Raw genomic sequence first — 25,675 nt, forward strand, 5'->3', positions numbered from 1 at the left:
CTCTTCGATTAGCTTGTAAATACGTGTATAAATTGCTGTTCTGTAAATAAATCTGTGTTTGTCCGTCGAACCGCTTCTGGCTTTGCAATCTCGAAGTCTTGTGGAAAATTATCCGGAACAGTACATTCACAGAATCACTTACTGTAAAAACGGATGGGCACAACTGCAGTTTCCTTTGTCTCCTATGTATTGGCTCGTGGGGTCTCACGTATCGAAAGCATAAACTAGATCAGTGTTTCTCAACTTTTTTTCAGCCCATGATCCTCTTTGGACCATATTTTTTCCCCCGCGGCTCCCTGTCTTATCCGGGGTTCCCTACCCTCATCCAAGAGCGAGACCCTTACTACTTATTGAATTGAATTTAATGAAAACTAAATTTATATGATGAGAAAAACTTTGGTAAATACGTTCTCTGGAACCCTGGTCCGAAAACGGATCCACAAGGTGGGTGATCATCCCACCCAAGAGAATATTTATATGGGAAAAATATGTCTGTGTGAAGTACAACGTACGATCCAACGAGATAAATCGACCCTCCCGACACATCACCCTAATTCAGTGAGCTTCATTCTTGTGGTGGGGGAGGGAGTATATGCATTTCTGTCACAACATCATGGGTCCCCCCGCAAAGTGATGTTATGGGGCCCCATACTTAAATGGGAACTCTGGGTCATGCCCACGTGGCCAGTGAGTTAAGTTGCCCTGGTTCTATATATAGACAGCTATTTTACCGCACACCCAGTGGAATTGGGAGGGAAATGAAGGCACACCGAAAACTCGGCAGGTAGCCACTGAGCCTGTGGTCCGACCACCGATTATAAACAGCTGTGCTGGATTATGAAAGTAGTCACATACCTCATATTTATGACCCCAATTTCCCTCTGTCAAGTATTGCCATCCCTAATCAAAATGAAATATCAATTTCATGCACAGCATTTGATTGCATCTGAATATATTTTTTACTAAAAATAATCTTGAGTAAAAATTATTTAAGTTGTGTAACAACACCTCGGAGATGTAACGATGGAAATTTGCTGAACATCTGATGGCGTTTTAACCGAGTTTACATTATGAAGCTTTCAGTTATGAAAGTTTAGCTCAATTTTGTTGTTATAAAGGTCTTATTTATGTTTTATTATCCATCAAAATTGAAAAGTTCCCTCTTATGCATCCACAATATTTGATATAATTGATACAGGGTGGGCAAAAAAAGTCCGTAGAAACTGTGAAAATGAATAAAAACAGGAAAAATAACCGAAATATATATATATATATATATATATATAAAACGGTTTGCTGGGTTAGCATCACTAAGTCACGGGAATTTTTTTCTAGACAGGGAAAAAAATTAACTCAAAAAACAGCCGATAGGTGGCGCTGGTACGAGCAACTTCGGTGGAAATATGCAAATGAGACGGTTATAAGAACTTGCGCTCCTAATCCACAAACAGTTCACCGTTGCAAACCGCATATGCAACCGGAGCTGCTGCACTCTGCCGTTGCTGGATTTGTGATTCGCTTACAATGTGTTATCCCCTGTGGTGGTGGTCATGTGGAACACATACTGCTGTAACGATTTGGAGGAATTCTGGTTTCGTTATTTCCGTATCTTTTCTTTGACTTGTGGACATCAGCGCCAACTATCAGCTGTTTTTGAGGGGTTTTTTTTTCAGTCTTAAAAAATTCCAGCGACCTTAGCGATGCTAACCCTGCAAAACCGTTTTTTATTTCGGTTATTTTTCCGGTTTTTATGAATTTTTAAAGTTTCTACGGACTTTTTTTGCCCACCTTGTATTTGAACATTTTTGTGTTTGCTGAAACTTACGCATGTACAGTTTGTGACATAAATGACAGTGTTATTATAACCGAGCCACTGATATTAAAACAAAGAACGCTTGTATCTTCTTTAGGGTTCGTATCCTTCTACAGATGGTACCAAGTGTTTTTGGAGGACATCGAAATCCCTACCGATGTTCGCAAAACCTGGCGAGATGGGCGTGTTCGAGGCATGCGCTCTAAGTGGAGGAGTGCCTTTGAATGTTCACGAAATGTAAGGTCATCAAAGTAACGTAGTTCTCGTATAACTGTGCATTTCACATATGAATACACTCGTGCAGAGTATACCTCCTTATACCGCCATTCCTTTTATACAACCCATTTTTTATAGTCCCAGCTGCAAAAATATAACTTATGTTGCTGATTACATATTTGCAGTCATTCTTTAAGGGGGCCGTTCAAGTATTACGTAACCATATTTTAGCCATTTTTGGACACCCCCCCCCCACGTCAGCAAAAGGAATGACTTTTGTACATTCTGGTGTTTTTCCTCAGAATAGAGAGAGAGTATTACGTTTCTCAAAGGCAGGAGTCCAAGTTTGACTCAGCTTCATTTCTTTATTTCCTCTATCATGTTGTAGCAATTGAAATAATTGAGAGGGAAAATAGTCGATAATCAAACTCAAAGAAATTGATGCTCCACCTGGGGACAATTACAGTCAAACCTCGCTAGTGCGTCACCCGGTTAACACGTCACTCCGCTCACCGGGTCACTTTTTGGAAGTCCCAATTGTCCTCAGGAAGGAATTGGCACAGCTATGGTTCACTCCGTTTAACGAGTCACTCCGCTTACTAAGTCATATTTTTGCTCTCCCAAGAGTGACTCATTAACGAGGTTTGACTGTATATTCCCCTATTTTTGATACTTTTAGAAGGAGCAAATTTAATTACTTTTCACACACACAAAAGGGGATATCAGGGTAATGCTCAACCCATTTCACACAGGACAAATATGGCCGTCAGAGCGACTGATGCTACCCGTATGCTAGAATCAGAAACGAGTAAATAAGAACATAAATTAGTGTAACTGATATTTTCAATTCAAAAGAATTTTGAAGTAAAAAAATATTTATCTCTAATTCATACTGCTTTCTCGGGTTGGAGCCCTGTCGGTCTTCCCCCAAGTTGTTGCTGGCCATACCACGAACTGCAGTAAAAACACATGCCCCTCCCCAATTCTTGCAGCAGGGTCTCTAGGCCGAGATCTTTGGCGAGCTCAGAGACTAGACTTTTGGACTTTGCATGGGACTCTTCTATATTGAATTTTTAATGGGTAAAAAACAAAAAATTATAATCATCCTGGGCACCCTGATTGGAACAACCCCCTGTCAGCCCCAGGAGGCCATGAAAAAACACTTGAATGGCCCGCGACATGGTTTTTAAATCACTTTGATGGCCCACATTCTATACAAAGTTTAGCGACTCTGGGGTAAAGCATAAATTTCTTTGATGGAATATCAGGTTGCTGTTCGCATCAGTTGTCCTGCCAGGACTATCATAAACTAATGATATAAGCAGAACGAAGGTTTCCACGGATAACGGTATAAAGAAGTTATGATGTGCGTTAACACTGCTCTCTCTGAAACTGTGATGCTCTTGACGTTGTTTTCTTCTTTCATGTTAATTATTGCTTTCTAGCCACGGGAAAAGTATTGGCAGCTTGGTTGGTAGCAGCTTATTCGTTGATAGTGAGACTGATTATTGGGTTGATATGTACTACAATGGAGAACGGCTTTCTAATTCGTCGAACCATGGAAGAGATGCATTGGTTTATAAAGATACCAGGAGATCAAGTAAGTGCTCAGCGAAAGTTATTATTTACATTGTGTAATGCAGCGGATGCGTGCTGTTTTTAAAGTGAATTTCTTTTGAATTTTCTGGACTTTAAATATGGTCAAGTGTCCATACTTGAGACGTTGGCCTTACTTGGGACAATTTGGGACTTTTTGTTTTAGTATGTTGTACAGCCCTGATGGTTGTTGCTAGTTATGTTTAAAGTTGATCCTCACGTTTTTCTGTTGTTGTGTTAACATTTCATGATGCAGTGGAGTCAGTAATTTGAGTCCCGGAAGTTTAAGCTTCTGGATAACCCGAAGGTGATGGAATTTTTCAAAGTACCTTCTCTACTCCTCTTTTTCTACTTTTCGCCAAGAACACGCTTTATTTCCTCTTGTTTGATTCTACGAACAAATGCCAGTAATTTCAGTTTTAATGGAGTTAAGTTCTAGATCCCTAGGCCGTGATTTTCGATGGATTTTCATGCCAGAAATTCAAGTATTTCCATCTTTACTGCAGAAAATGGAAGGCAGATGGCAGCGTGAACACGAAACAAACGCAACTCAACAACATAGCCGCTGTGCTGGTCGAGTGGTTATAGTGACGGACTCGCGATGCGAGGATCCGGGTTCGAACCCCACAGTGGTGGTCGGCGGAAGTTGGTTTTCTGTGGTTCCCAACTTCAAGGCGCAAATGCGAGCCGATCTCCCCGTTAAAAAGTCTCGCCACAGAGAGCAACAGTCCTACAACGATAAATCATTCAATCATAACACTTCACTCATAGTTAGAAAAACTGGTGGCAGATGGCAGCACTACACATAACAAGCATTACAGAGAAACAAAAAACTTCACGTCAGGTTTCACTACACGTACACGCACATTCCCGCATGTACCGATTCGTTGGGGGTTCCGGGGGTGTGTGGGCGGGGTGCATGTGTGGTGTAGCAGTAGTAGGTAGGGCCTCCAAAAAAATGGCTCGGGGATCCATGATGTTCTTAAGTCAGCCACCTCGTTGGGCAGTTTGCCTGTTGTGGCGTTGTATTTGTATTTATAGATACGTTAGGGGCCCCACATTCACTCAGAACACACATTCCGACAAGTACAGATTCGTTAGAAATTCCGAAGAGAAATGTGTGCGAGGTGCATGTACGGTTAAGTGGTAGTAAGTTAAGTCGAGTGCTCGCCGGTGAAGTTCAAACAAATGTTAGATCTTTTTCTTCTATTTTTATCACGACTGGAAAACCTTTAGAAGCTGGAGAGGAGACGTCTTAATGTATGGGCTCAGCTGGGTCTTGCCCTAGGGACTTCTAACAACCTGTTCTAGCAATTTGCGTGAATTGTGTCCAATCTACATGTACGGCAGAGAGTGCTCTCTTGAGCCATGCGACCACACGTGGCACTGCTTTTATAGGGGCACCAAATTCGAGTTGAAAGGGCAAAGAAAAGGGTTGTTGTCCAAAGAAACGTGACCAGAGAGCACCAAAAATGGTTCCCGAACGAGTAGAGTTTTTTCCTTGAACCGTTCCTTCTATAGGAAGCCACTGTGCATTGCAAAACTTGGGTTGGGGAGGGGAAGAGCTTATGACGTGCTGTTAATAACACTCTTGTGCAGAAAGTGCAAAATCACATTTCTGTTACGTTGTTTCATTTGCTTTTTTCTTTCCTTTGTGCATTCATCCTTAGGTAAACTGTGTTTTGTCGTGCACGTCGATAAGATTGGCAAAAGACATTTACGTTCAAGAAGCTGCCTCAACTTCACCTACGGCATTTGTCAAGCGAACAAAGATGATGCAAAATCTCCCGCCATTTCACACTCCATATCAAAACGATATCTCGAATGCCCTCATGGATATAATTGGAAAGAAGATACTTCAACTGGATATTGCTATTGGGTAAGTAAATTATGATATTGTTTATTGTTATCATTATTTTTAAAGGAAATATCGTGACTTATTATAGATTTCAATGGCATTCGATAGTTTATTTCAGGCGGAAGTCGAGGGGATCGATATTTGAATTTTTTTTCTTCTAAAAATAGAAAGTAATCTCTCAACAGCTGAGTCTAAGCTGAGCTAAGTCTCTACAGCTGAATCCCGTTTTCACGAATACTATTATAGCGAAAAAATGTCTTTTTAACGAACACTTTTCTAATCCCCCAGATAAGTTTACGTAGAAACAATGCAAAGAAAGTGGAATTCCTTTATAACGAAATTTCGTCGTAACGAAGTAATACCTCCGGTCGCTTAGAGTTCTTAATAACGGGATTTGACTGCAATAAGAGTTTTTCATCCATTCATTTCAATCATAACTATACTAAAAGTCTGATGTACAAAGGTCTGAGTACAGCTTATAATTCTGTTTCTCTATAGTTCAGTGTTTAGAACTAGCTATAACACTCGGCGCTGCCCGGGTTTTTTTTCAATTACAGGGAACGTGGGAAAAAATGACAAACCGTTATGAAGGAATAAGCTAAGATACTGGTAGCATTAAAGAAGTGGCAAACATCAAGCTTATTATATTACTGGAGGGAGTATGACGTCAGCGGTCTCCGCCTTGACAGTTCTAAGACGTCTTCATATAAAGCGTAAAGTGTATAAAGGGGTACTAGGCAGTTCCAACACCAGCTAAAGCAACACTCTGCTTTAGCTGGTGTTGGCAGTGCTGAGAACGGTGCCGCCAACATCATTCGTCGGGATATCACGTGACTCGGTGAGAATACACACAACCCCCTCCTCCCCTTATTTTCTTACGGCATAAATAGGAGTTTAAGAAAAGAAAGGAAAGAAATAATTTCACCACCGATAAGATAATTCCAAGATCAATGAAAGAGATAATTACAGAATTAAGGAAAGTGGTAGTTCCAGAATAGAGACCGAACTGTACATTTCAATGGGGGAATTGCAAGGCAGGAACAGTGTTATTCAACGAGTTACGTGACTTTCACATTGCATTCGATGTTGACGCCGTCTCAGCAGCTCTACGCTCCCTCCAGTAATATAAGCTCGATGACTGTAAAGGCATATGCAATTATGCATGTCTGAAAAACATTGTTAGGGAACCGCGGTAGCCAAAGTAAACATTCTGAAAGTGATTTTTGAGGACCCGGGAACCATTGTTGCCCGACAGTTTTTGCCCATTTTAGACATACGCCCAGCTCTGACGAAGTAGCATGTCGTATAATCGGGGTCCTGTTTGGTACTTTTGCGAAATTTGACGACGATCGATCGATTGTAAATTTGCATAGAGAACATACAGACACAGTATAGACAGTGTTGCCTTAAAGCATGGGCCCACCCGTGCACGGCCCGGGGCCCCAAGAGAAGAGGGGAAGCTCACAAAAATGAGATCCGGTTGAAATTTTCTAGAATTTACCAGGTAGGGCCTCAGAAAAACCACTTGGCCTGGGAGCCCATGATTCTTTTAAGACTGCCCTGGGCATAAAGAACACACAATTGTTGATACTGCAAATATTGTCCAAATTTGTTGCTAAAAGCCTGTATATGAAATGAAGGAGTTAATACTGTGTATAGATTGATGGATAGTAGATACCACCATCCTCATCGATTTGGCCTCAAAAAATGAATTCTGGGTACTGAACCAGGGCTTCATCCCACCCTCAGGTGCCTGGTCACCATGGCAACAACAACAACAACAAAAATGGTTGGCACCTGAAATTTTTTAGAATTGATATCATTTTGTCTCCCAACACAGGCTAAACCAAGCACAACCAGGTTCTGTCACCAAAGTGATCAATCACCAAGTCACCAAGTTCAACACAGAAAGAGTTCATCGAGGCCTAGATTAACCATACCTGTATTTTTTAAATAATATGGTCTCCACACAGCGGGCCAAATCGAAACTTCCCACGAAGTCCTGTGAGATCTGTGTGATCTGTCCAGGGAATATATTAGAGTTAACAGACATTCATGCCCGAACCAGGATTCGAACCCAGACCTTCATAGTCAGGGAGGGCTTGCTGCCCAACCGCTCGAGTTCCAGGTGGGTGAGTGTATTAGAGCAGTGTTTCTTAACCTTTTTCAGCTCATGGCCCCCTATGGATCACATTTTTTTTTCTCGTCGCCCCCCAGTCCTATCCAGGGCCCCCTCTACCCTCATCCAAGCATGAGATACTTTCTGTTCTTTTATTATGAATGACATTTTTTAATAAATCAGATAAATCTCTCTGGAATCCTGGCTAGGCACGAATTCAAATGGTGGATTATTATCTCTCCCAGGAGTCAAATTATATGGTAAAAAACGGTCTGTGTAAAATGTGGGACGATCCAACGATCCTGCACGATAAATCGACCCTCCCAACTCATCAACCGTTGCTCTGGCGGCCCTCCACTTAGCTGGAAGTAACAGCTTACATATGAAAATCATAGTACCAGATCCCATATAGTACAGTCCCCTCCCTCCATTATAGACAGGAAGACCCGGGGGCAGAGTCAAGGGTTAAGATGCCCCTGGTTCTATGGACGGATCTGATGGATTCTGAAAGTGGTAATATTTTACAACCATGTTTCCCTTTTAAAGCTTTTTCCTCTTCACAGCTCTCTGTGACTCCCTTCACCACCTGTCGTGGATCACCTTTCTTCTAATTTTCTCCCGTGGCCCCCCTGGACCGTAAGGGGGCCATATGGCCCTAGGTTCAGAACCACTGTGTTAGAGCGTTAACTGTGGCGATCGGGTAGGCCAAGGTCAACCAGTCACCATATCACCCGTATTTAAAGTAACTTACACTTACCCTGCGAGGTGTTGAAACATTTTCAAGCAAAATTTTCTTTTCGATCGTAACTCGGATTATCTGAAAATTAAGACAGATCGTTCTTCACGCGATAGGCAAAGCTAAGTAAGATTATAATTGCTGTGAGAACGATGGTAAGGTGGCAAAAACATTTCACTTCATACAAGATTTAGGTGTATCTAAGGATTCACTCCTCTGTAGCTTAGTGGGTCAGAGCACTCGTCCGGCAATCGAGGGACCCGGGTTCGAATCCCGGTAGAGGCCGCGATGAGTTTTTTCCTTCCTTAAAAAATTAACATCTCAAATAATAAATATCTTCACAACATCCAGTCTTCTGTACATCTCGTAATTATTATTTTATTAGGAGACGTCGTACGAAACAAGCCGGTTGACGTGGGCATCCGCTAGGAGCTACTGCCAAAGTTATGGAGGAGACCTCGCAAGTTTTCACAGCAGAAATGAGGAATTGATTGGCCTAAGGTATGTGCCATCAATATATAAATTTTTTTTGAAGTTTCGTTTCTCTCATTTTTTTTTTTTCACACATTGTGCAGTGGAACTTCGGTTAACGAGCAATTCGCATAACGAGCGTAATCGATCCGCTGTGGTGGTCGAGTGGTTATAGTGACGGACTCGCGATGCGAGGATCCGAGTTCGAACCCCACAGTGGTGATTGGCTAAAGTTGGTTTTCTGTGGTTCCCAACTTCAAGGCGCAAATGCGAACCGATCTCCCCGTTAAAAAGTCTCGCCACAGAGAGCAACAGTCCTACAACGATAAATCATTCAATCATAACGCTTCACTCATAGTTAGAGAAACTGGTGGCAGATGGCAGCACTACACATAACAAGCATTACAGGGAAACAAAAAACGTCAGGTTTCACTACACGCACATTCCCGCGTGTACCGATTCGTTGGGGGAGGGGGGTGTAGCAGTAGTAGGTAGGGCCTCCAAAAAATGGCTCGGGGATCCATGATTTTCTTAAGTCAACCACCTCGTTGGGCAATTTGCCTGTTGTGGCGTTGTATTTGTATTGTATTCAAAGATTTTGACTCGGCTAACGAGTGATGATTCGCATTACGAGCAAATATTTTGCTCTTCGTTGATTTATTTTCCACGTTATCACAAATGAGCTGACGGTATTTTGCTTTTGCCCCCACTCATCCTTCTTAATCCTTCTTTGTACAGAAACTTATTAAAACAGTATCTATTCAGTTTTTTGACTTGGTTTTCCAATAAACCTTTGCTGGTGTACCAGTATTTTGAAATTTTGGACAAAAAAGGGCTTGTTGTGACAAAGACGTAATTCCGTGTTTTGTTACTTTAAGAGAGCGGGGTTGATTATGATTTTTTTTTCAGGTCTTGTGATTCTCCCGTGGCTTCATTTTCATTTGGCAGTTCACTGACAGTTTGAAGTGAAAATTCTTTTCGTCGTGTGAGATTGTATCAGCAAATGCAGTGCAGCGGAAGCGTAATGCCCAAGTGGAGCAGTTGTAAGATGCTCGTCTTCCACTACGAAGACTACCATCGAGGTACACGGGTTTGAAACAAGTTTTTACCTACCGAACCTGGGCGATCGCCGATAGATGGCGCGCGTCTTCCTTTCCTACCTAAGTCTACTAGTTGGAAATCACTGTATGGTGATATATGACTGGAGATGGTGTGGCAAAAGTGTATCTTTGAATAGTACAAAATGGATACTGAAAAAAAACAAGAGTCACATAGTAGAACCAATATGTTCCTTATTATTAACGTCTGCATAAGAAGATTGTCCATTTCAGCATGTTTTGCAATCATATCAATCGAATATATTTACCGTCATTCTAGGTAGATCTTCATTTTACCACTGAGCTAAGAGAGACCTAGAATATTTATATTTTAGGAATTTAAGAGCCTTATAACATAAGAAAAGTCATGAAATGTCAAGTATCTGAGATAAACCATTTGGGTGCAATCGTATGTCAAAGTAGGTTTGCGATCAAAATGACCGCTTCCGTCGTTTCTAGAATTAAAAGGTATCACCACAGAAAAACCAAACGCATCTTCAATCATTACACTTCACTCATAGTTCGAAAAATAGATGGCAGTACTATAGCAAGCATTACTCAGGAACAAATTTCACGTTACATTCACAACGCGTACGCGTGCATTGCAACATGTACCAGTTCGTTTGAAGTTCTGCAGAGAAATATGGACAAGGTGCACATGCGTGGTTCAGTAGTAGTAGCGGAATGGCTCAAAAGTACTAATGCCTCTAATTTCTTGACAAGTCAAGCAAGAACTATTTTTGACCCTTTGCATTTTGGAGGGAAATGCCACGTGACAAGTTGATGTGCATTATTCATCAATGATAGAAAATTAAGGAGGAAAACAATAAATTGCAATTTTATACTATTCAAATCCATGTAATTTGCATGAATACAGTGTGTTCCGAGAAAGCAAGCATAGCTGAAATTTGTGAACAGTAGGAAACAATGACACGAATGGGAAACATGGATATAACATGCTAGCAACATGAAGACATGAAAGAAACGAGTGATGCACATTCGTTCTTTATGTGTGTGTTAGGTGTCATTCGTGTTCCATATTCATTTGCATATCATATACACCATGTGGTAGGTGACTAGTAAGGTTTAGCTGAATGTGTAATGGTATCGGAACCGCGGAGGGTGGAAATGGACCACCCCATTCAAATAAGTGCTTTTACATGAATAAATTGGATATTTTTCGATAATTAATTCGACTGTAATCCCAAGTCGCGTCATCTGAGGTCGATCAGAGTGTTATCGAACGAAAACCACATCGTCATCAGGAGACGCCTGCCTCATCGTTGTTGTTTACGTCAAACAACATGGCGTCGTGATGACATAGGAGCTCTGGAGGATATGCTAATGGGGTACGATCGGCAGCGATTTGTTGTTACGCCAGTGGCCGGTCGTACATAAGGCGACGCCGAGATTGATAGCATTCCAAGTTCAGCCGCAGCCTTGATTCGTCGGTAGACTCTACCTGAGCCAACCATGGGGCTAGCTCTGCCGTCATTAGCCTTTCCTGACGTCTACTCTGGTAGACTTTCCTGATCGTAAGGTTTCGCCAGTGGCCGGTCGTACATAAGGCGACGCCGAGATTGATAGCATTCCAAGTTCAGCCGTAGCCTTGAATCGTCGGTAGACTCCACCTGAGCCAACCATGGGGCTAGCTCTGCCGTCATTAGCCTTTCCTGACGTCTACTCCGGTAGACTTTCCTGATCGTAAGGTTACGGGACGCAAAGGATTGATTGACCATCTACTGGAAATGTTCAATTTACTAATTGAAATTAATGTTTCGAGTTCATATTCTCGGATCTTGTTGTGTTTGCTCGCTCATTGAGATCCCAGTTGTGACAAGTGCTTCGTCACACACTGAGGAATCAGATATCCTAGATATGTAAACCTGGCTGTACAGAAAATTTTGGGAATGCTGCTGTAGAACTTCATTCATCTTCCCTTACCTATTTGTATTGGCAGGTTTCTAGTGTGAATGGCATTCCCCCCCCCCCCCCACCATACATTACATAATTTTTTAAGCATTAACTTCTGAATTTCACCCCGTCACCCACGGCGCTACTAGCTGTGTTATTTGATGGAATGACATTTCTCCCTGTTTTTCCTTACAGTTTCCAATATGGAACTCTGATCCACCCATACTGGATTGGTTTGAAGTATGACGCAGAAAGCGAATGTAAGTTAATTTCTCTGGCATTTTTCTTGCAATTGCGATTTTTTTTTTTCCCATTGAAACGAATCGATTTATTCTTCTGTGCACGTGTTCTATTTCAAGCTTACAAATGGGTGGATGGCTCACCCGTCGACTATAATAACTGGGCACCTGGTCAACCGAGAAACTACCGTGGTCGAATGGCTTGTGTGCAGATGCACGCAGCCGAGAAGCATTGGGTCGCATCATACTGCGGTGCTCTCAGTTGGTTTGTTTGCAAAGCTCCAAAACGTGAGTGTTGTCTTCTTTACGTACACACAAAGGTCGGAAAGAAATAAGGGGTGTTAGCTCCCAGGGATGGCTGTGGCTGACAGCATTGTATTCCAGGTATTTTAACAATATAAAAACGAACTTGACTCAATACATCAAAATATCACTACGTAACTAATATAACACTAATCCCATGGGGTCAAAATATGGCCCGTAAAAAAGAAAGCTCGTGCGTCCATGGTTTACGTGCATCTTATTCAACTCTGCAAAATATAGTATACTAGACTCTCACTAATCTGACATGTATCAAACCAGGGTTATGCTGGATTACCCCAATCACCAGATTACTGGAAGACAGTTGGAAACATAAAACCTATTTAAATAATGTAAACTTCTGTGCATATTGATTACATATGAGTTCCTATATGGCTTGATTTCCATATGAGTAAGTGGGACCCAAAATTTAAATTGACTAATGAAGCATCTTTGGCCTTTGTCGTTCATCCTTAGGGCTCCATAATTTCCGCTTTGCCCAGGCCCCCCATATTGAGCCCTAGATATGCAGTAACATGTTTTCCCTCTTCTACACGTGAAGAGAGCCATTCTGAAAATGCTGGATTACTGGACGGATCGTACTAGGGCACAAACGGATTATAGCATGTATACTGTGAATCAAATTTTCTCCCCAATGGCGTATTCTTGCACAATGTAATAATATAGACTATGCACTGTTTCTTCTGCATTACAGCTTTCTTTCTCTTTTTTTTCTTCGCAAATCTTCATTATAAGAAGAAAATGTGTTATGACATATATTCTTTAAATTTTCCTCAGTACTTTCATGAAAGATAGTAGTTGGTTTTTGTACATGAAAAATTATGCTGTGTTTCTTGAAACAAAATGCTTGAAAAATGGGACTAACGTTTTATTTTATTCATTTTTTTCCGATTTTAGAGCTTAGTCCGAAACTTCCAGTGCTCCCAACGCCACAGCCACGTAAGAATTTTTGGTGTTTCAATCAATAGTACAATGGTTGTGATCCCTTTCCATAATAAAAATGATTTTCTGTCTGTCTGTGTGTGTGTATGTGTGTGTTCTCCATACAAATCTACAATTTTATTTCGATCGTCGCCAAATTTTGCATATATACCAAATGGGACCCGACTTGAACGATAGGCTACTTTAAAATTTCGTCAGAGCAGGGCAAATGCCCCAAATGGGCAAAAAACCGTAGGGCAACAATGGTTTTTGGGCCTCAACAATCACTTTCCGAAAGTTTACTTTGGTTACCGTGGTTCCCTAGCAGTGCGTTTAAGACGTGTATATGCCTTTACAATGGTTTGTCACTTCTCTAATCCTGTTACCATATGTGTAATAGTTTATGTCTTTATAATGGTTTGCCACATTTTCAATACTCCCAGTAATGAGGTTTTTTGAATGACGTCATAATCATCACTAGCTTCACTTTGAGGGTCAGGAAAAGGGTAATCCTCATAGAAATCAGTGTTATAATTGCCGATTCTACTGTATAAATGCGGAAATTTGGTGGAGTTTTCTGTCACATCAATAATTTCTAAAAACTGTATTAAATACTCGATTTTTGAAATATTGAGGTCGCTTGGAGATAGATATACGAAGCCCAAGAGATTAAATATGAAACAATTAGCCGGACCTGCTTTCGAGTTGGATATCCATGCATTAACATTGATTTCAACTTTGTATTTATATCTTCTCAAGCATGAAAATTAAGTTCCCCGTATTGTCTTTTAATATTCAACTGCATAAATGCATATACAGTTTAGGTTGTTTTAAAATAAATTATGGGCCCGTAAAAAGTACATCGAAAAAATTCCACAGCTTTAATTAAGCATTTCTTGAAACAGAAACAGGCAGAGATGGATAACTTGAAGTTCGGAGGGGGGGGGGGATCGAAATACCTAGCACCCTTTAAAAATATATATATTTATTTATTTTTACGTTTCTTTAAATCTAGATTTGTTTATTTCATGAAGTCGCCATATTGATGAACTTAGACACGCACGGTTTGCATGTCCCTCAAAGAAAGAGGGAGATATCACGGGATCCAAAAAAGCCCCATTGAAGAAATCCCGGGCTACGCCGGGTATTATAGCTAGTAATATTATAAAAATACTCTCAATAATTATAAAAATGTATTCAATGACATTTACTCTGCTTGTATAAAACGCAAACTGTCGCGAAAACTATTTCATTTGTAATTTTAATTTATTTTTTGGATGCTCGTAAATTACACAATATCTTCAAGTTAATTTATGGAATGAAAGATTCCTCATGATAAGGTCTCGCATTGATCCTGTTCATGAGATCATTCAATGTGACTTTACTCCCTACTTCTTCGGCAATGTCTGCATCCGTAAGGCAACCACAGTATTTTCCCCCCCTGGAGTTGAGCAAGCGTATGATCCTTGGTTGGCCATGGCTAAAACGTTGCTAAACAACATGGGTATTCTATCTCTGCCTATGAGAATAGGCAGGTTACATAATTTTTGGCATCAATCCGATTTTCAACTTCGCCAAACTTTCAGCACCTGAAGTTCGCCATTAAATTCAGATATTTCGATGAAATTGATGTCACCATGTAAGATTTTTTCTGCTCTTTTCCATATGTACCTAGTCTACATGTAGGTCTTTCAGAAACTTCACAAACTCAGGTTTTTTTCAGACTTGGCACATTTTTCCTCCATAATCCACCATAACTCGAAAACTTAGGATAGTGTTGGTAAGGTGTTTTATGTTTCACTTGGGCTCGTCTATCACCATTTTTACTTCGCGGATTAGGTCACGTTCACCCTGTGTATACTTTCCTACTTATTGTTAAGTGTAGGAATCACTAAAAAATGGGGACATTTGACCCCCCTATATTAAGATGCTACATCTATAATAATCGATATACAGTGAGAATCCTATATAACAATAATTGCTATCATGATAATCGGAAGAAAACCTGAACTAAGATTATCTTTTTTCCTTTTCTAGTGGAGAAATGTTCAACTGACTCTACTGGATACAGATTCAATGACTATTGTTATACTGTTCCACAAAATGTGCTTTCATGGGAAGAGGCTCTTGTTTTCTGTGAAAACAAGGGCGAAAATCTTGTCTCGATACACAGTGAAAATGAAACTGATTTTCTGATAAGAATGGTAAGATAAAGCTGTTATATGTGGTATGTTTTTGTGGTACTGACTTCATTGACAATCCCTGTAGTTCACATGAATTTAAATTATCGCGTTTTTACCTTTACCTTATGTGCTTCCATTCTTCCTTCACTGTACACCAGGGGCCTGGATAAATCTCCAAAAATCTACATCCTCATCTGGCATGTAACTTAAATCACTCATGCTCAAATCAGTATCTTATATGGCAGCATCGAGCATGTACAGTCGAACTTGTTTAATTCTCTGAATATCTGAATATAATGTATTTTGTCGGTGGTCCAAAGTCACTGAAAAAAAAAGTTCGAATTATCCAATCAATTCATCCTGAATCTGTAAAATGACTACAAATTGAAACTAAATCATCAACATCTACATAAGATAATAATTATCAATTATTAAAATTTTATCATCAGCAACGAAACTGTTTCTCAAATTTTTCTCATCATTCTTGTGCTATCAAGGAAATATACGTTCATTGGCGTATTTCAATTTGCATTTTTCGATACTTCCCAATTATTAATGACGATAAAAAGATTCAGATTTTGAATGGTATACCTTTATTCATAGGTTGAACAATATAATCCAGTGTTTCATCCATATTTCACAGAGTGGGCAATATCGCCCTCTGGTGGTCGATGGAATGGTCCAGGAGGGGCAATAGGGTAGTCAATCACAGGCCAGTGATAGTTCCCCCCAGCACGACCCAACCCACATGGGTTAAAGGCTTACATCCCAGAAGGGACAGAGCCTGGGTTGTGTCTGGTCTGTGACGGAGGGCAATAGAAGCTACAGATATAACATAGGATCCTATGGGTTCTATTGAGTTGGGGGCGACAAGAGAAAACAAATATCTGGAGAAGGGAGTGATGGAATATATATAAAAAGTTTGGGAAACTGAGATATTATAATCAGTAGTACCAAGTGGTACACATTCTCTATGCACTCCAGCTGGACAATGTTAAAATGGGCATTAAATTATCAATTATCAATGGAAGAGGTATTAATAACAAGATTTCCAAACTTTATTTGTTTTAAAAGATTTGTTGTTTAACAACTTGGTCGAGGAAAGCAAAGTTTGACTTGTAAAATTTTTTCAAACCAAATTTACTCGTACAAAAATCATGACTTTTTTCCTCCAACTTTGAATTATCCAAAATATTTTTTAAAAAAATCCAATTAAACAAGAAATGTTAATAAATTTCAATGTTAAATTAGATAGAAAACTCAAGGGGAGTTGTCAAGGGGAGTGAGGGGAGCCCAGATTGTACAACAAATCTGGCAATGTTGACTACTCATCAGATGCATAGGAAAAAAATACCAATGTACACTGCTCAAAACAATTAGGGTAGCATATGGTTTTAACAAAATTACGCAAAGATGTATACCGATAAGTAACATAAAATGAATCATCCATAATTTAAAGCCTAGCAGGAAACGGAAGAAGAAAACTTCATATGCAAATCAAAGTTCATGACGTCAAAAACCAGAAAAAGGAGATAAGGGCAGAAATCGGGATGTTGCAGAAACGTCTGTTTTACTGCCGTAACTGTGAAATTCGATTGCGCAGACAAGGTGACTTGAGGATGTCTCAACAACGTGATTTACCGGAATCCATGGCATGGCGTGTTATAGGCAGACTGGAATCCGGGCAAACACAACATAGTGTCACGGACGCTGTTGGAGTCGCCAGAAGTGTTGTTGCAAGGCTGTGGAATCGATTCCAAGAAACAGGAAATGTTAGACGTCGACCAGGGCAAGGTCGGCCGCGCGCCACTACAGCAACTGATGACCGGTATGTACGGTTAACAGTCCGTCGAAACAGAACAGAGAATGCCACGCAGCTGCAAAGACGGTTGCTCTTGGCAACAGGACGAAGGGTGTCCAGCCAAACAGTACGTAATCGGCTTCATGAGGGAGGGCTCTATGCACGTAGGCCAATGGTCTGCTATCCGTTGACCCCACGCCACCGTGCGGCCCGAAGAAGATGGGCTGCTGAACATCGAGATTGGGAGCAACATGATTGGAGCCAAGTGCTGTTTACAGACGAGTCCCGATTCAGTCTGGAGTGTGACACCCGACGTGTTCTGGTATGGAGGGACAGGGGCACTCGAAATAACCCCGCATTCGTTCGTGAAAGGTCACAATACAGACGAGCTGGTTGGATGGTATGGGGTGGAATCAACATAGGCGGACGTACGGACCTGCATATCATTCGGAATGGCACTTTGACGGCCCGAAGGTATGCAGACGAGGTACTGCGACCTCATGTCATCCCTTACGCTGGAGCCATTGGAGATTCCTTTGTTTTCCAGGATGATAATGCCCGACCGCATGGAGCTCGTCTGGTGGAGAACATGCTTGAAGCTGAAACAATACAGCGTATGCAATGGCCAGCGTGCTCTCCTGAATTGAATCCAATCGAGCATGTTTGGGACATGCTCGGACGACGCATTGGTGCGCGACCAAGGCCGCCTGTTACTGTCCGAGACTTGCAGATTGCACTTCTTGAGGAGTGGAACAGTATTCCCCAAAGTCTGATCGATAACCTCATCGCATCCATGGCAAACAGGTGTGCAGCAGCCTTAGCTGTTCGAGGAGACCACACGCCCTATTAAAACTCATGCATCATGTCTAAACAGTACTTTTTTTTTATCGTTTACATGTAACCAAATTGTTGCCCTAAATCATCTTTTCATGTTTTTTCCATATTTTCAAAGAATTAAAGCTTAATTCCAAATTTTTTTACGTCTTTTTTCTGTATTTCGCATTGATACGCGTGTACTATCCATTGTATGCCAATACGTGGCTGTGTCGCACGAATTTCTTCACTTTTATGCTTGCTCCCCTAATTGTTTTGAGCAGTGCCAGAGTTGCCAAGGGGTAATTATACCCGTACTGACAATCAATCAACGAGATTAATGTGATCATAGTTAAAACAGTTTTCACAGTCCAGGGACGTCTTAAGAGCGTCGTGGGCCCCCAGACAATTGGTTTTTCCTGAGACCCTACCTGGAAAATTCCCAAATTTTAACTAGTTCCCATTTTTGTAAGACCCCTCTTCTCTTGAGGCCCATGCGTTAAGACGGCGCTGTCACAGTCATATATGATGCGTAATATCAATAATAGTTATAAACATGAAACGGCAATTTTAATTCAAATACAGTTTTAGCTTAGTCCCATGGTCTACATTTAAAAATAGTCTTCAATGTTAGTGCTAGCAGCAATGTAACGAAATACTTCCTTTTTGAATTTAAAATATCAAGCTATATTTGCTAATTCGAATGGCAAGGAATCGTAAATTTTGAGAGCTAAATAGATGAATTGTTTTTTAAATCTCTTTTCCATGTAAAGGGATTCTATATATTTCACCAGGTCTCCTCAGAGATATGAATTTTTTAGGAGAGCATAAATTCTTGTTTTTATGAAGTATTAATATCGATAACGACAACCAAGTGTCGTTAACCCAAGATGTCCTTGACGGTAGCACCAGAAGTCAAAGCCGAATGATCAAAAGGTTGAGAAATCTATTTTGAGAGGTTATGATAGGAAGTAGGTTGGTCTCATAATCGCATCCCCTAGTTGTTGTTCCATATTGTAATGAAGATTGTATTCATGCGTGATATAATATGCGTATTATAATGTTCGTGAAAAGGAAGGATGGAAAATTTTATGAAGATGGATAGAACCTGCAGAGAAAATATCTTAGTTTTTTTGGTTGGTGTAGCAATGTGCGATTTCAGTTTAAAGTTTGCGTTACCTGGATTCCAAGATATTTACAAGAAAAAACTATTTAGATTAGGACAGTTGCAATCATTTCTTGAGAAATCTGTAAGATGTGATTTGAGTAATATATCTGAATTGTCATGTCCAATCACATACTATACAATATAAATTTAGTTTTATGGAGATTCAATTTCATATCGTTATTATTGAATCAATCATTGATTATTAGAAGATTGTGTTCAACCTGTCTTTTAAGTGAATGTCCATCAATACAGGGGTAGAGAATGACAGAGTCATCAGCGTACGTTAGTATTTTACCAAAGAATTTCAGCATTCAAAAATCATTAATAAAAATAATGAAAAGAATCGGACCTAAAATAGAGCCCTGAGGAACTCCTTTTGTTGTAGTTGTGTATTCACTGAAAGAGTTGTTTATCTTAAGTTTCTGTTTTCTGTCATTTAGATAAGACTTAAACCATTGTAACATTTCACCTCTAACGATGGACTGCACAGATATATTGTCCTTGAATTTACAGTCAATGATATCCTCCATTTTCTCTAGAACCGTAGTTAGATTCCCATTCTCAGCTTCCGGCACTCCAGAGGTTTCTAGATTATTTCGTCTAGGCTCTACAGTATTGCTGTAGATCTGCCACCGTATCACTCAGGTCTTTTACTTGAGTTGCGTGTTTTCAGATTTCGGTTCGGAATTAGATTTGTTTAAATCGCTTTTATGTAGGAAATTTTGATTTCTGAATAAATTCTGGGGAGGGGGGGGGTGTTCGGACCAGTGCTACAAATTTCCGTGGTTGCTGAAGCATCCACAGCTTCCCCGGCTCTGACACCACTGCTATTCGTTGAACTGTGTGGAGTTCCAATTCTATAGTTATTAGCACCTGTTATACGCAGTCCCAATCTACTTTGAAGAAGCATTTTTCTTTTCAGGAAAAAATATTATGTTACAGGCAGATCAGAACCCGCGAAATTTTTTATCTTTTGGATGTTGCTTGCCTGGGTTATTTTGGCACTGAAATGTTGGACAGTATATTAGTTTGCATGATTTATCGACCCTTCTGTAAATTACAATGTTGTTATCCATATCATGTGCGTGCATCACCAAGGACTACTGCTGTAGTCCCCACAACATTAGTTGTAGGCTTGCTTGCGCACATAGAAAAGGTGTTGAATGTCTTTTTTGCAGCATGGAATTCCATGCCTGTTGTGTCTGGGCAATCGAATTTGAGAATCAAAATTCCTTTCTTTGCTTTGAGGATTTCATTATCCAATGAAATATAGTCATTAAGCAGTGTTTGTCAGCAATAATACTCCATAGAGAAAGATTGTGGAAAAATATTATTAACTGTCTGAATAACAAGATATGTGTGTAAAATTTGGACACATTAATGAATGTTCACTATCCTCATGTCCAGGAAATTCAAAGACAAAGAATTCATAGATGTAATAACCACATACAGCATTTTGCCACAGTGATTGAATGAGCAAGTTAGGAAGTGAGTGAGTAGGTGAATAAGCAAATGAGTGAGTAAGTGATTGAATGAGCCCGAGTGAAAAGGCAAGTGATTGAACAAGTCTGGGAGCAAGTGAGTGAATTAGTAAGAAAAGAAAGTAACAGTGAGGAATTGTGTGAGAAAGTGAGTTAATGATTGAATAAGCAAGTCTGTTAGCGATTGAATAAGCAAGTGATTGAGCAAGTCTGTGAGTTACAGAGCCAGTGAGAAATGAGTGAATGAATAAGCAGAGGAGTGTGCGAAAGAATAAGCAAAGGAGTGTGCGAAAAAATAAGCGAATGAGTTAGTAAGAGATTGAATGAGCGAGTGAAGAGGCAAGTGGTTAAGCAACTCCATAAGTGATTTTTATTCAAACTAAGCACAACTCCTGTCTATCGTCTTGGACAATTTACTTCTGAATGAGATGTGTCGGAAGTATGCATGTGTACCTAACAGTGAGAGTATCTAGGGCTGTGGGTGAATTTTTAATGCAGTTTGTAAGCGATAGATTCAGTGAGTAAGTGAATGAATCAGTAAGCAAGTGAATGAATCAGTAAGCAAGTGAATGAATCAGTAAGCAAGTGAATGAATCAGTAAGCAAGTGACAGTGAGAAAGTGAGTGAGCAAATGAATGAACTGTTGAGTGAGAAAGTGACTGAGTAAAAGAGAAAGTAAGTGTCAGTGAGCAAGTTATTCTCTTGTTCATGCGTTTTCTCACTCACCTGTTTACTTACCCACTTCCTTATTACTCAGTTGCTCACTCACTCTTTTGGTGGCAAATAGTTGTCAGGAATTTCTCCAGGGAATTTTCTTTTGGTGAAATGTCTGGGGATGAAATGTTTTCAGTCAATTCCATGAATCCACTTTACTTCATCATCATAAATGCTGGTAGTATGGGAATATATTTTACACTTGTAATGTAGTTCTTACTCTGAGTAATTTGAAAATTTAAATAGTAATTCCATGAAGGGGTTCTTAGGTACTCAGAGATCAGACGATTGAATTTCTGACAATAAGGGCTCAATCTTTTGTAAAAATAAGAAGATATAATATACATTAACCTTGTCACTAGTTTGTCACGTCATTTGTTTATGTAGCATTTCTGAAATCTGAACGATATATAAATAGGATCACTCTTGCTTTTATTATAGTTGTACGAGCTCAGAACAGAGAGTAGAAATGTATGGATTGGGGCAAATGCAGGGTATGATGGTGGAGGACTCGTATACAGCTGGACCGATGGCAGCGCAATGGATTTCCTCAACTGGGAGGACGATCGTGATGCCGCGATTGTGAGAGAACATTTGGAAGATCATCATCTTAGCGTGATATGCGCCAATATGTATGTCATAAATGGTGGGCAACCTTGAAATAATCATGACATTCATTTAAAAACTATTCCTATAAAGACGTTTCAGATAGAATTTAAGTAATTGCGATTCTCAATTAACTCACATGTGTGTTAGAAAATCTTCATTGGCATCATTAATACAGTCTGTTTCAAAAGTTCAGGCATAGTAAAAAAAATTGCAATTAGCAATTAATAGAAAAATCCTCTGTGATGGTTTCACGACGACTTTGAAATCTTGATTCAATGATGGAAACCGATTTTGCTTTTGTATTGCATAATCTTGATCATCCATTCAAACGCAAATCAATCATTAATTTACATAAAAAATGACGTTTGTGCCTAAACTTTTGAAACACCTTATTTTCGCATTTTAATTAGCTCAGTGTACTCGATTGTAACTTTTTCGATCTGTATACTTAATCTTTGCTTGCTTTAAAGCTAATATGCTTTTTTTCTATTGAAATTCTGAAGATTTTTTTTTTTTTTTTTTACATTCAATAGTTTTAATAGAAAATCAATTTTTCTTACTGTACCTAATGAGACAGGCTGTGTATTAATTGTAATTAGAGTATATTGACTAATTCAGCAAAATTTTATCCATTGCAATTAATAGGATTGTGGCGTCAGGAAACTTCTTGTGCTCAATCGAGACATTTCATTTGCAAGCGAGCGGATTCTTTGGATCCAACAACAACTGTTGACGATTCCCTGCTTACGACTCTCCCGGGTCTATTTGATGAAAGGCACTGCAAGAAAGAATGGCTTCAATTCGGTTTGTTATTAATTCGTATCAAACTGTGAACAGTTTTTCATAGTTATAAAAATCCTATTACGTCTCCGGCATTTTTCTGTGAAGGAAAAATCTATTATTCGTCATCAGATTAACATCTGTTTTTGTTAGTGTAAATAGTGCCCGATAGATGGCAGCACGTGTAATGTCCACTGATTGTACCCTCATGTATGCGTGTGATGATTCTTTCCTCTTGTGGATGTCGTCGTGAGTGTTGTTTGTAGTGAAGTTCAGTATCTCTATGTAAAAAACATGTTCAGTTTCACTGACTCACAGCTAACAGGTTATGGGGCGCACCGCGTAAGTTTTTCTTCTTTTTTGTGACTACAAACTCGCGCGTTCCGATGTTTTTAAACGGTCTTTCTCACACCGATTAGCATTATGTATTTCTCTCCAAAATGGTGACGGCTGAGGAATATGAAGCCTTAAAACGGGAATTAGAAACTCTGAGAGTTTCGATGCCGACGACTTCCAGGATCGTGACCACTAGTTTCGCTGTCGGCACCCTGCCGGAATCAAAACACCTTGAAGGCCAGAAGAATTTTACCGATTGGAAATTCGTCATGAAAATTTTCCTGTGGCTAGTGGAATTTTATTGTTCCGGGGACCGAAACACTCGACAACGCATTGGATTGCTAAGCCCTCGCGGAAATCAACTTGTCTCTCAAGCCTACAACTGCAACGATCACGCGGAAATGCGAAACTGCCAAACAAACATGGGACTTGCTGAATGACACATTCGAAAGACAAAGGCATTGTTGATGTGGTAGGCCTATATCAGAGTCTTCTGGGTATTCGTTTTCATGATTGCCGTACAGTAAACGAATACCTGAATAAATTCACGATCGTCTTGGAACAACTCGAGAACGTCAGCAAGCCGTCGGTCACCACGTCATCAGTGATTTCATTCTCGCAACATCACCAGATTATTATAAGCCTCTCGTCCTGGGTATTCGTGGATTCGGACAAGAAATCATGACTAAAAGCCTGCTGCTAGAAGACGCCACTCAAGTTCCGAAACCGCCATCGAATTCTGTTTTTTTCGTTTTGTGATTCAATTGCAATGAGTGCGGACACAAGTCTACGACCTGCTAGAAACCAAAAAGGAAAAATCCTCTCACAGAAAACTGCAAGCAAGTGTTTTGCTAATGTTGTTTGCTCTGGAAAAAAAACGTGCTTCTAAAGCAACTGTCTTCAGTATTTTCTGCCGTTGTTTTCTCTGATAAGCATGAATGGTTCATAGACTCTGGTGCATCAGCTCATCTCAGTTGTTCATTGCCCGTTTCACACGATGTATCATCCGAAGAAGAGGTCCGCCTAGCAAATGGTGAAAAATTGCCAGTCACAAGGTGTGGCCCCATACCCTGTAGTGCTCAGCTCTTCAAATACACTGCACGCTAAGGATGTCAAGTCTGTGCCTAGACTCCCGCTGAATTTGTTAAGTGTTAGCAAATAGCAAACTTATACACAGTCAGCCTCAGCTATGTCATCTTTGACGAGAATGGTTGCAAGATACTAAAAGAGAAAGTTGACAAAAGGTACAAAATACAAAAAGGCCTATGGTTGACAACTCTTCTGTTTTGACAACTGAAACAGAAGTGAAAAAATGGACTGTATCGTCTTGATAATGAAATAAACTTTGTTTGTACCACTTCAATGAAGCAAGACACCTGTAAGGTAGGGCACAGGAGACTGGGTCACCTCTATTTTCGTTCGCTAAGGAGCTGCAAAAATCACTATTTTAAACAGGATTTCAAATCAGATTTTGGTGATTGTGATGTTTGTGTTCGTGCAAAGTCACACCGCAATTCTTTTCCGAAATCCAGCGAGACACATGCAGGAAATTTTTTGGAACTCGTTCACTCGAATCTTTGTTGCCCCCATGCAAGTCTCATCAAATGGCGGAACTTGTTAGTATTTTCTTACCTTTATTGATTTCTCCTGCAAACATTTTGTTTATTTTTTTGAACTCTAAAGATCAAGTTTTTGACAAGTTTGTTGAATTCAGGACATTTGTGGAGAATCAGATGGAAAGAAAAATCAAAGCGTTGCATTCTGGCAATGGTGGAGAATATGTCTCTGCAAAAAATGGAAAATTTTCTGAAAGATGCTCGAATATTGCATCAGCGAACTGTGCCACATACACCCGAGCAGAATGAAGTAGCCAAGCTCTTCAACCGCATTTTGATGGAAGCTGCTCGTGCCATGTTTTTCAACTCGAATTTGGACATTGTGTTTTGGGCCGAGGCCATCTTGATAGCTGCCTACATTTGCAGCCGTTATCAAACTCAAGCTCTGAAAAATCGCACTCTTCAAGAACTGTGGTAAGGACGAAAACCTGGCATATTGCATCTTCGCATTTTTGGACGTTGAGCCATGGTTCATATCCCCCAGTATAATAGAAAGAAGCTAGGTCCTAAAGCTTGGGATGGTATTCTTCTTGGCTACTGCGACGAAACCAAGGGTTATCACATTTATAACCCCCAAACAGAGGAAGTGCAAATTGTTAGAGATGTGAAGTTTTTTGAAGATCATTTTCCGTTTGGCGAAATGGATTCACAGAGCCATGGTCCATTTCCGTCGCCTGAAAATGCAGCTGATACTCAGTTTTCAACCGTTACTATCTCCGAGCCTTCTATAGAGACTGTGACATCATCGGAAAGCAGTTCAGAACATTCGTATCTTCATGATGATTTTGTAATATTCCTTGTGTTAATGTACACCTGACTCATTGACTGAAGCTCTGAAGAGCCAGGGTCGGGGCCGTGTACAAAACTTCTAAT

The 25,675-nt window shown here is 40.1% G+C and overlaps 1 protein-coding gene across 1 annotated transcript in view; it reads left to right on the top strand.

Annotated features, from left to right (window-relative positions):
- The window catches only part of LOC149080854 (macrophage mannose receptor 1-like), an 80,271-nt gene that overhangs the window by 19,181 nt on the left and 35,415 nt on the right, over positions 1–25,675 (top strand). The window contains exons 5-14 of the mRNA XM_089237524.1: positions 1,911–2,050; positions 3,475–3,629; positions 5,296–5,504; positions 8,724–8,839; positions 12,016–12,080; positions 12,180–12,347; positions 13,278–13,319; positions 15,339–15,505; positions 21,903–22,107; positions 22,716–22,874. Coding sequence (XP_089093650.1) covers positions 1,911–2,050; positions 3,475–3,629; positions 5,296–5,504; positions 8,724–8,839; positions 12,016–12,080; positions 12,180–12,347; positions 13,278–13,319; positions 15,339–15,505; positions 21,903–22,107; positions 22,716–22,874 — 1,426 coding nt within the window. The remainder of the gene's footprint in view (positions 1–1,910; positions 2,051–3,474; positions 3,630–5,295; positions 5,505–8,723; positions 8,840–12,015; positions 12,081–12,179; positions 12,348–13,277; positions 13,320–15,338; positions 15,506–21,902; positions 22,108–22,715; positions 22,875–25,675) is intronic.

Source organism: Pholcus phalangioides, unplaced genomic scaffold (assembly GCF_987345545.1).
Source record: "Pholcus phalangioides strain wild (caught in Gottingen) unplaced genomic scaffold, Ppha-v1.0 ptg000010l_1, whole genome shotgun sequence".
In the NCBI taxonomy this organism is placed as follows: Eukaryota; Metazoa; Arthropoda; class Arachnida; order Araneae; family Pholcidae; genus Pholcus; species Pholcus phalangioides.